This window comes from Lipotes vexillifer, unplaced genomic scaffold (genome assembly GCF_000442215.2).
Source record: "Lipotes vexillifer unplaced genomic scaffold, Lipotes_vexillifer_v1.1 scaffold760, whole genome shotgun sequence".
Classification (NCBI taxonomy): Eukaryota; Metazoa; Chordata; class Mammalia; order Artiodactyla; family Lipotidae; genus Lipotes; species Lipotes vexillifer.
The window spans coordinates 491,366-501,667 of NW_006772931.1; the positions used below are offsets into that span (position 1 = coordinate 491,366).

Genomic DNA, 10,302 nt, shown 5'->3' on the forward strand with positions numbered 1-10,302 from the left:
TCCTGCTGCGGGACTACTACTGCGGGGTTGTATTCCAGGTGTTCTGGTTTGCTCTGGCCCGTTCACTGGTGACTGCAGCATTGTTACTGAGGTGACCCTTTCCTAGTGATGACCAGGCCTGGGCAGGAGTACTGATCTTTGTTGATCCAGTGCTAAGGTTGATCCTCCATTAGCAATAGGAGACAGAGTTCCACAGAGGCCTTTGAGAAGACACTAAAGCGTAAAGCCAAGGCGTATTGAGCTCATCCTCGTTAAAAGAAAGGTTCCAGCTCTTTGCAGGCTTATGGTGATGCATTAGTTTCCTGGGTGAGGTGCCGGTGCCCATTAAGCCAGAGCTTTCCCCTTTTGTAAAGGGCCCCGTTCTTTGTACCGGGGGTTGTACGTTTTGTAGCAGGAAGGTGTTAATCCTTTGAACCTGGAAGGAACGGCCACAGCCTCCTGGTCTCCCTGCTCGTCGTCGTCCTCCGCTCCGTGCTGTCCTCTGCGCCGCAGTCACACAGCTTCTCTGAAAGCACCTGGTCCTCTCGCTCCCCTGCTCGGGGGCCTGCGCTGCCTTCCTGTGGATTTGAGTGCAAACTCTTTCCTACTTTTGGCATCTGACTGGGAGATAATCATTCAGATTTCAACCAGAGTCACGTCGATCTGGATCAGGCCTCAATTTTAACCACCTCTTGTTGGCCTAATTCCCAGCGCCCCGGGTGCTCCTGAGGCCGTGGAGCTGGAGTCTCCAGCGGGTCTTCCCTTCCGCCTTCCCGCCCCCAGACCCACTTTGCCCGCTTGGTGCTCCCCTGGGAAGCACCTACGCTTCATGTCATCCATCTCTTCAACAGTTCCATAGGTTAATGTGATTTTTATTTTATTTGGATTTTTCTTTGCGTTACCAGGGGAGTGAAAGTCTTTCACATCCTTTTATAACCTCTCGTTGCCGTCAGAATGTAAGTCCAAATTCCTCACTGAGGCTTACCAGGCCTCTTGTGATCTTGGCAGATGCTGTTTTACCTTCTTAGCCTCATTTATTTGCACCCTCATCTTAAAAGAATTTGTGCTGAACCTGTTTCAGTTCCTCAGAGGCACTATTTTTGTAACTCCTCCGCTCAGATACGGTGTCTGCTGGTCTGTACCCAGCACTGTCCCTCACCCCAGCCTTCTGCCTGTCACCTGGCCAATCCTCCTTCATTTGGACTTGATGGCGCTGTCAGTTACTTATTCCTGGAAGCCTTCGGCCTAGTCCAGCCCCTGTAATCTGGGTTTGATGCCTTTCTAATATACTTTCATAGCATATTATACAAACCATTATCATCTAATTGCCTATTTACTTTTCTGTTTTCCACCCAGATTATGAATTATTTGAGGGCAGCACCTGAGTCTCCTTTCCCATTCCATTCCCCCTTCCTAGCATGGGGACTCATTTTTTACAGGATACAAGGGATAAATGAATAAATAGATGCATGAACACTGGTACTAATCTTTACATAACCAACATTGACCAGTGTAATATTCTGTTGTTGGTAGCACTTTACAAAGATGCAGAAACATTCTTCATGAAATTGTCTTATAGCTACCATTGATAAAAGCTGCAGACATGAGTTTCTCTAATATTACAAGAGACTTTTCTGGTGCTCTAGCTTAAGAATCAGCTTTTTTTTTTTTATCAGCAAGTCAGGATCAACTAGTGGATGGTAAAACCAATTAATGGATCATACCATCATTTAAAAATAATGAAATTCAGAATGGAATAGAATAACATATATCATGTACATCACATGTAGTAAGAGTATTAATTGTTATGTGATATTTTTCCAGTTTTTATACACATACACACACATACACAAAACATAAATGGTTGCATATGAACTGTGTTTCTTGTTTTCTCACTGTGTTATAGTCAAATAAGTTTTTGAAAACCATTGCCTTAAATCACCCCTCTTAAGCCCCACTTATCAGAGCTAACCCAGGAGTGTGGACTCCAGGGATTTATGTGTAGGTACTCTGTATTGTTTGGAAAATGAGACCTTTGTACTATTTGAATCCAAGTGTCCGTTTTCCGCTTTGTTGCTTACTTCTTGAAAGTTTGGGTATTTGGATTAGTTCAGTAACTATTAGTTCAATAACAATTAGTTTAATAACTATTTTCTTTTTTGAAAATACTTCCTTACATATATTTGGGTAGGGAGCTGTGGTCAGGATGAAGAGGCCCTGGCAGTGTTGCCCAAAGAGACAGCCGTGACCTGTGTTCATCTGCTAGGAGTCCAGGGGGGGCAGCCCGTTTCTCACGATGCAGTTTATCTTCTGTACGTGGTGTGGGTTTGTTGCTATGCTGCATGGCTGTTCTTGATTTGCAGGTATTCCCTTGGGCAAATCCCTCTCATTTCAGTTTTTCTTATTTTTTTTTTTTTTTTTCCTTGCGTTATGCGGGCCTCTCACTGTTGTGGCCTCTCCCATTTGCGGAGCACAGGCTCCGGACGCGCAGGCTCAGCGGCCATGGCTCACGGGCCCAGCCGCTCCGCGGCATGTGGGATCCTCCCGAAACGGGGCACGAACCCGCGTCTCCTGCATCGGCAGGCGGACTCTCAAGCACTGCGCCACCAGGGAAGCCCAGTTTTTCTTATTTTTAAAATTAGTATATTGTATATTAAAGGAAGTCATATTATTAGTCTTACAGCCTTTCAACATCTGTTTTTTATTAACATTCTTTTAATTTTTTTTAATTGATGTATAGTTGATTTACAGTGTTGTGCTAATTTCTGCTGTACAGCAAAGTGACTCAGCTACACACATATATACATTCTTTTTTTTATATTCTTTTCCATTATGGTTTATCCCAGGAGACTGGGTATAGTTCCTGTGCTATACAGGAGGACCTTGTTGTTTAGCCGTTCTAAATGTAAGAGTTTGCATCTGCTGATCCCACACTCCCAGTCCATCCCTCTCCTTCCCCCTCCCCCTCGGCAACCACAAGTCTGTTCTCTATGTCTGTGAGTCTGTTTCTGTTTTGTAGATAGGTTCATTTGTGCCGTACTTTAGATCCACATATAAGTGATATCATACGGTATTTGTCTTTCTTTTTCTGACTTCACTTAGTATGATAATCTCTAGTTGCATTCACTTTGCTACAAATGGCATTATTTTGTGTTTTTTTTATGGCTGAGTAGTATTCCACTGTATATATGTACCACATCTTCTTTATCCATTCATCTCTCGATGGACATTTTAGTTGTTTCCATGTCTTGGCTATTGTGAATAGTGCTGCTGTGAACATAGGGGTGCATATATCTTTTTGAATTATAGTTTTGTCTGGGTATATGCCCAGGAGTAGGACTGCTGGGTCATATGGTAACTCTATTTTTAAGTTTCTGAGGAACCTCCATAACTGTTTTCCATGGTGTGAATTTACATTCACACCAACAGTGTAAGAGGGTTCCCTTTTCTCCACACCCTCTCCAGCATTTGTTATTTGTAGACTTTTTAATGATGGCCATTCTGACCAGTGTGAGGTGGTACCTCACTGTAGTTTTGATTTGCATTTCTCTAATAATTAGTGATGTTGAGCATCTTCTCCTGTGCCTACTGGCCATCTCTACGTCTTCTTTGGAGAAATATCTATTAAGGTCTTCTGCCCATTTTTCGATTGGGTTGTTTTTTTGTTGTTGAGTTGTGTGAGCTGTTTGTATATTTTAGAGATTAAGCCCTTGTCGGTTGCGTCATTTGCAAATATTTTCTCCCATTCTGTAGGTTGTCTTTTCATTTTTTTTTAAGGTTTCCTTTGTTGTGCAAAAGCTTGTAAGTTTGACTACGTCTCATTTGTTTATTTTTGTTTTTATTTCTATTGCCTGACCTAAGAAAACACTGGTGCGATTTATGTCAGAGAATATTTTGCCTATGTTTTCTTCTAGGAGTTTTATGGTGTCGTGTCTTATGTTTTAAGTCTTTAAGCCATTTTGAGGTTTGTTTTTTTGTGTGTGTGCATGGTGTGAGGGTGTGTTCTAATAACTTCAGTGATTTACATGCAGCTGTCCAACTTTCCCAGCATCACTTGCTGAAGAGACTGGGAAACACATTTTAATATATTTTTCCCATTTTATATTCTTGTCTCCTTTGTTGAAGATTAATTGACTGTAGGTGTGTGGGTTTATTTCTGGGCTCTCTATTCTGTATGTCTGTTTTTGTACCAATACCACACTGTTTTGATTACTGTAGCTCTGTAGTACTGTCTGAAGCCTGGGAGAGTTATACCTCCTGGTTTGTTTTTTCCCCCTCAGGATTGTTTTGGCAATTCAGGTTTTGTTTGTTTGTTTGTTTGTTTGTTTTTTTAGTTTTATGTAAATTTTTGGATTATTTGTTCTAGCTCTGTGAAAAATGTCATGGGTAATTTGATAGGGATTGAATTAAATCTGTTGATTGCTTTGAGTAGTATTGCCATTTTAACAATACTAATTCTTCCAATCCAAGAGCATGGGATATCTTTCCATTTCTTTGAATCCTCTTAAATTTCCTTTATTAATGTTTTATAATTCTCAGCATATAAGTCTTTCAGCTTCTTGGTCAGGTTTATTCCCAGGTGTTTTATTTTTTTGGTGTGATTTTAAAAGGTTTTTTTTTTTTTTTTTTTTACATTCCCTTCCTGATTTTTCATTTTTAGTGTAAAAAAATGCAACCAATTTCTGAATGTTAATCTTGTATCCTGCTACTTTGCTGAATTCATTTATTAGATCTAGCTGTATTTGTGTGGAGTCCTTAGGGTTTTCTATATATGGTATGATTTTCTTTGCATATAGTGACAATTTTACCTCTTCCCTTCCAATTTGGATAACTTCTATTTCTTTTTCTTGTCTGATAGCTGTGGCTGGGACTTCCAATACTATGTTGAATAGAAGTGGTGAGAGTGGACATCCTTGTCTTGTTCCAGATTTTAGCAGGAAGGCTTTCAGCTTTTCACTGTTGAGTATTATATTGGCTGTGGGTTTGTCATAAATGGCTTTTATTATGTTGAGGTATGTTCCCTTTATACCCACTTTGGTAAGAGCTTTTATCATGAATGGATGTTGAATTCTGTCAAATGCTTTTTCTGCATCTAGTGAGATGATCATGTGGCTTTTTACTTTTCTTTTGTTTATGTGGTGTATTACATTGATTAATTTGCATATGTTGAACCATCCTTGTGAACTTGGGATGAGTCCCACTTGGTCATGGTGTATGATCTTTTCTATGTGTTGTTGGATTCAGTTTGCTAACATTTTGTTGAGAATTTTTGCATCTATACTCATCAAAGATACTGGCCTGTAATTTTCTTTTCTGGTGGTGTCTGTCCGGTTTTGGTATCAGGGTGATGGTGGCTTCATAAAATGTCTTTGGGACTGTTCTCGCCTCTGCAATCTTTTGGAAGAGTTTGAGAAGGATCAGTATAAGTTATTTGCGTGTTTGGTAGAATTTGCCCGTGACGCTATCTTGTCCTGGACTTTTGTTTGTAGGGAGTTATTTTTTTATTTTTTTATTACAGATTCTATTTCACTTCTAGTGATCGGCCTGTTCGAATTATCTATTTCTTCTCGATTCAGTTTTGGTGGGCTGTGTGTTTCTAGAAAGCTGTCCATTTCTTCTAGGTTGTCAGATTTGTTGGCATATAATTGTTCATAGTATTCCCTTATGGTTTTTTGTATTTCTGTGGTATCGGTTGAGATTTCTCCTTTTTCATTTCTTTTTATTTGGTTTCTGTCTCTTTTCTTCTTGGTGAGCCTGACCAGAGGTTTGTCAATTTTGTTTACCCTTTCAAAGAACCAGCTGTTGGTTTTACTGATAAACATCTTTTTAATATTTAAAAGTTGACAGAACAGACATACTGTTCTGTAACTGGTAATTTTTCTTTTTGGGGGTGGGGGGGTGAGGGGTAGAGCAGGTCAAAATGAAAGGCTTTCCTTTTCTTTTTCGTTCTACTGGATGGTGGCAGAAGAGAAGCATTTTTATTCAAATAGGGTTTAAGAGGATGAGATGCCTGCTGTGATTGGGACAGTTAGTTACCTATGAAACTTTCCTTGACAGGGCATCAGGCAGACACTTTAAGGGAAATGTCTGTTTATGGTGAACACATGTCCCCTCACACAGGCTCTTTCCTGGGATTGGTCAGTAGAGCAGGAATTTGGTTCAGCACGTAGGTGTGAGGCCCTGAGTCACTGATGGACACTAGATTTTTAAGAGAGAGGCAGTTTATGGTGAGTTTTCAAACTTGCAGTTTTCCCTGTTTTATAGGTCATAAGCACTTTTTTTTTCTTCTTGTACGGTCATATTTCCTTGTATCACCTTAAACAAAGAGCTTCTTTTTCCTCCTGTTTGGTCATATTCCATCCCGACTTCTGACATCTCAGCACGGGAAGGGAGTGACTTCTGTGTCGCTGCATCACCAGCCGTGGTCGCTGGTGTTAGTTATATGGCACTGAACTGTGAGCCCAGCTGAGCAGGAATCGACATGTTTGCATCAGGGGTCGTGCTCACGTGCTCTGTCCTCTTTCCTTCCCGACTAGACTGATTCATAGAACTCTCCCTCCCTGCGGAAGAGCTTTGCAAAGGCAGCTTTGTTCTCACTTGTTGGATCATTAGACTTTTACTAAGGGCTTACTGTATGTGAGACCCTGTATTTGGCTATGGGAATATATGGATAAATTTTAGATAGTTTTGCCTTCAAGAAAGTTGTTGCTTATTGGGAATGAACTTGTGAACCATATCAGCCCTGTCAGCTATTGGGTTATTCATGATATGAGAAGATCCATTACTACTCTAGGACCAGAAGGGAAAGCAGAAACCAATCTATATTTTTTAAAAGAGGAGAATTTATTGCAGGAACTTGGTACAGATGTATTGGAAAGGGCCAGAGGAATAAGAGGGAGCAAGTGGCTTTACCCAGAGCTCAGTAACTATAGGAAGCGCTGTTGCCTCTGAGGCTGAAGGAGCAAAGGGTGCTGGTTTCTGGGGCCTACTGATGCAGGTTGCTGTGGCCGCTGCTACTGTCGGGTTAACAGCACTGCATCTGGGGCAGACCTGGGATGGGCTCCAGGTCACTGCTGCTTTGGGACCATCACCGACGCTCTGCCATCCCATGCCGGCTGTGCTGGAGCCTGTGGCTACCCACGCCCCATCACCTGCCTCTGCCACAGAGACCACCAGAGCCAGAAGCAGATGGCCTCCCCCAGTACTGGGCCCTTTGTCGTCAGGATGAAGCCAGGACCCATCTGGCCAGGGAGTCTGGAAAATATTGTAGAGTTTCTAGCCTCCTGCAGTGCTGAGGAGAGCACAGAAAGGTGGGGATGGCTGTGAGTTCCACCAGAAAGTACCCAGCGTATCTAGTCAAGCAGCGTCTTAGCACTATTTGAGGCAAATCCATCTCTTTCTCCCTCTCTGTCTCTTTTTTCCCCTCTTTCTCGAAATTACCTGAAGGAAGCTTCTGTGGACTGGAATCACCTGGACCATGCATCGTTTTTTTCAATTAGATTTGCTCTCATTGTCAGTCATCACCTGTATAACTGAGGTACCTAGTATTTCTGGGCGCATCTACCTGCTGGGAATGTTGGCGGATTTTGTTACTGATCTCATCGAGAGTGTGTAAACTTAAGAACTATTCTAATTTTCCAGTGACATACTAGAAAGAGAACACTGCCAAGTGTTAGTGTATAGGATATATATAAAGAAATAAAATTGCCTATTAGATAGGCAAACATATTTAAAAGTGCCTTTCTTTTCATAGAAACACAGAAACATTTTCCTCAGAATAACAAATATAAAACACTGCTGATGTCAACATCTTTATCAGAAATGTAGCTCTGAACTCTGTTTCCTTATTGAGATTACCGGTTGTGAGGAGCTAACCTCCTTCTCTGTCTGCTCTGGCTTCCCCCAGGATGGTCTTCAGCAGAGAGGCAATCAGGAGACTTCTCGCCAGCAAGTGTCGCTGCTACAGCAATGACGCTCCAGATGATATGGTCCTGGGGATGTGCTTTAGTGGGTTAGGAGTCCCTGTGACACACAGCCCTCTCTTCCATCAGGTGAGAAAAATGTTTTTATTCCTACCTCAGAGGGAGAGAGGGGGTTTTTCTTCTCACTTGAAGGTACTGCTACTTTCCCTTCACCTGTTCTTCTGGAAACAGTCTTAAGAACTGTGTGGACAGGCTCCAGGGGGAAATCCTTAACAGACCTCTTCGTGCAGAGGGTTGATGCTGTACCAGGTACAGCATGAAGATGGAATGCAGAAACATCTAAAAAATGAAATGGTGTTTGACCAGCATCCTTGCATGTAGGCTCAGGTAAAAGCTGTTCTTCTTTTTTTCTTTGAGTTAAAAAAAAATTGATGGTATTTAAAAATTATCAGATGCTATTTAAAAATATACAGGACTGACCTAACGTTGTCCCGCTAGCCACCAAGTGTTTGCAGTTCTACACTGTCCTCAGTCCTTACACTGGCTATTGGGCTTTCTCCCCTTTGGTTGCTATTAAACTGACAGGCTAAACTTAATTAAATTTCAGTATAATATCTCAATAAGCATATACTCTGGGGGTTATAAAAGAGATGAGGTGCTGTTTACCAGAGGTGGGTGGTGCTGATAGTTTCACCATCCTGCAGTGTGGGGTAAGAAGGGAATCCTTTTGCAATCTTTTTAGTAGTTTCTTTTTTGAAGAATTGGGTTAGTGAATATTCTGATCAGTGACTATCCTGATGCTGTTAAGAATAATAGCAGATATATCTGCACTAAAAATAACCAGAGCCCACATTCACTTAATGCTCTCCTTTAAGAAATCCAAAGCTTTTTGAAATTTGAATGCATAGGTATTTAAAGTGCCCTCCCTTACACTGAAAATGTAGTCTTCATGCTTTATTTAGTAACCAGTAGCAAGCGCTATTATAGCCATATAGAGAATTGGGCATGACAGAAATGGCACTATAGGAGATCACTTGAACGAGGCAAAGAAAGTGCTTGCATTACCAAGAAAGGCAGAATCCATTTCTGCATTCTTGAGGACTGCAAGGAAAGATGAAGATAGACGTTTATAAGAAGAAATGTATGAGAAACCTCCCTCCTGGTACTAGTCAGAAGGTACTTGGCCATGTTTTAAAACCTTGAGCCTATGTGTGGTATTACAGGACTTAGAAAAGCAAGTTATTCTGTCTTACCCTCTCTCTATCTCATAATGTTTCACTCACAGAAAGGAAGGGTAATTAAAACTGTTGGTGTATAAGGGAAATAATTTATCACTGTTACTATCAGAATCTTAGGTTTTTATGTATTTTATTATTTATTTATTTCTGGCTGAGGTGGGTCTTCGTTGCTGTGCGTGGGCTTTCTGTCGTTGCGGCGAGCGGGGGCTACTCTTCGTTGCGGTGCGCGGGCTTCTCTTGTTGAGGAGCACGGGCTCTAGGCCTGTGGGCTTCAGCAGTTGTGGCACATGGGCTTAGTTGCTCCGCGGCATGTGGGATCTTTCTGGGCCAGGGCTCGAACCCGTGTCCCCTGTGTCGGCAGGCGGATTCTTAACCACTGTGCCACCAGGGAAGACCCGGTCTTAGGTTTTCATAGCCGCCTTTTTCACTTAGGGAAGAATATGTTACTAAATGAAAATGATAAGGATTATTTTCCTTCTTTCTTTTCTCCTTATGTAAAAGTCCTTTGAAGATAAGTTAAAAAAAATTTTTAATTGTTGTTTCCCATACTTTAGAACTCTTGATTTCTCTAATTCACATAATAAATTTTAAACCTTTCCAAAGTCATAAAGTATATGCTCAAAATGTATCCTCCCCAACAGACACTGCTTTATCTTCTAATTCTTAAGCCTCTTTTAAGAGAGTTTGCTCTGATTTGGACATTACTTTCCATTTGTAATGTTTGAACACTGGTCCAAATAGTGTATTTGTTCATATTGAGAAAGAGATAAAATCTAGGATTCCTGGTAAGTTAGAGCAGGCATTTGGAAACAAGCTCAGATACAAAGTTGCCTGGGCCACATTTCTTCTCCTTTTAGTCAGGGAAGGTTATTGTGAGATCACAGGTTCAGAAGGAAGCCTCAAGGAATGTCTAGTATATCCCTCTGTTAAAAACAAAGTATCTAGAGCATGTGGTTTTCTGCTCTTCCAAAATTATATGCTACTAATGGGTATGGCAGTGTGCAATGGTCAGTGAATCCTCTGCACAGAATTGTCAAAATAACTATTTCAGGAATCTGGAAGTCAACCAAAAACCACTGAGAAGCATTAATTCCTGAAAAACTACTGTAATTCTGGGTAAGAGCAACAGAGTCTGGGGCCTTTCTGCCTGAACCCCCCCCCCC

At 41.4% G+C, this 10,302-nt stretch overlaps 1 protein-coding gene across 1 annotated transcript in view; it reads left to right on the forward strand.

The window, feature by feature from the left end:
• The window catches only part of B3GLCT (beta 3-glucosyltransferase), a 90,369-nt gene that overhangs the window by 72,855 nt on the left and 7,212 nt on the right, over window positions 1-10,302 (forward strand). The window contains exon 13 of the mRNA XM_007447944.1: window positions 7,886-8,030. Within this exon, the coding sequence (XP_007448006.1) occupies window positions 7,886-8,030 (145 nt within the window). The remainder of the gene's footprint in view (window positions 1-7,885; window positions 8,031-10,302) is intronic.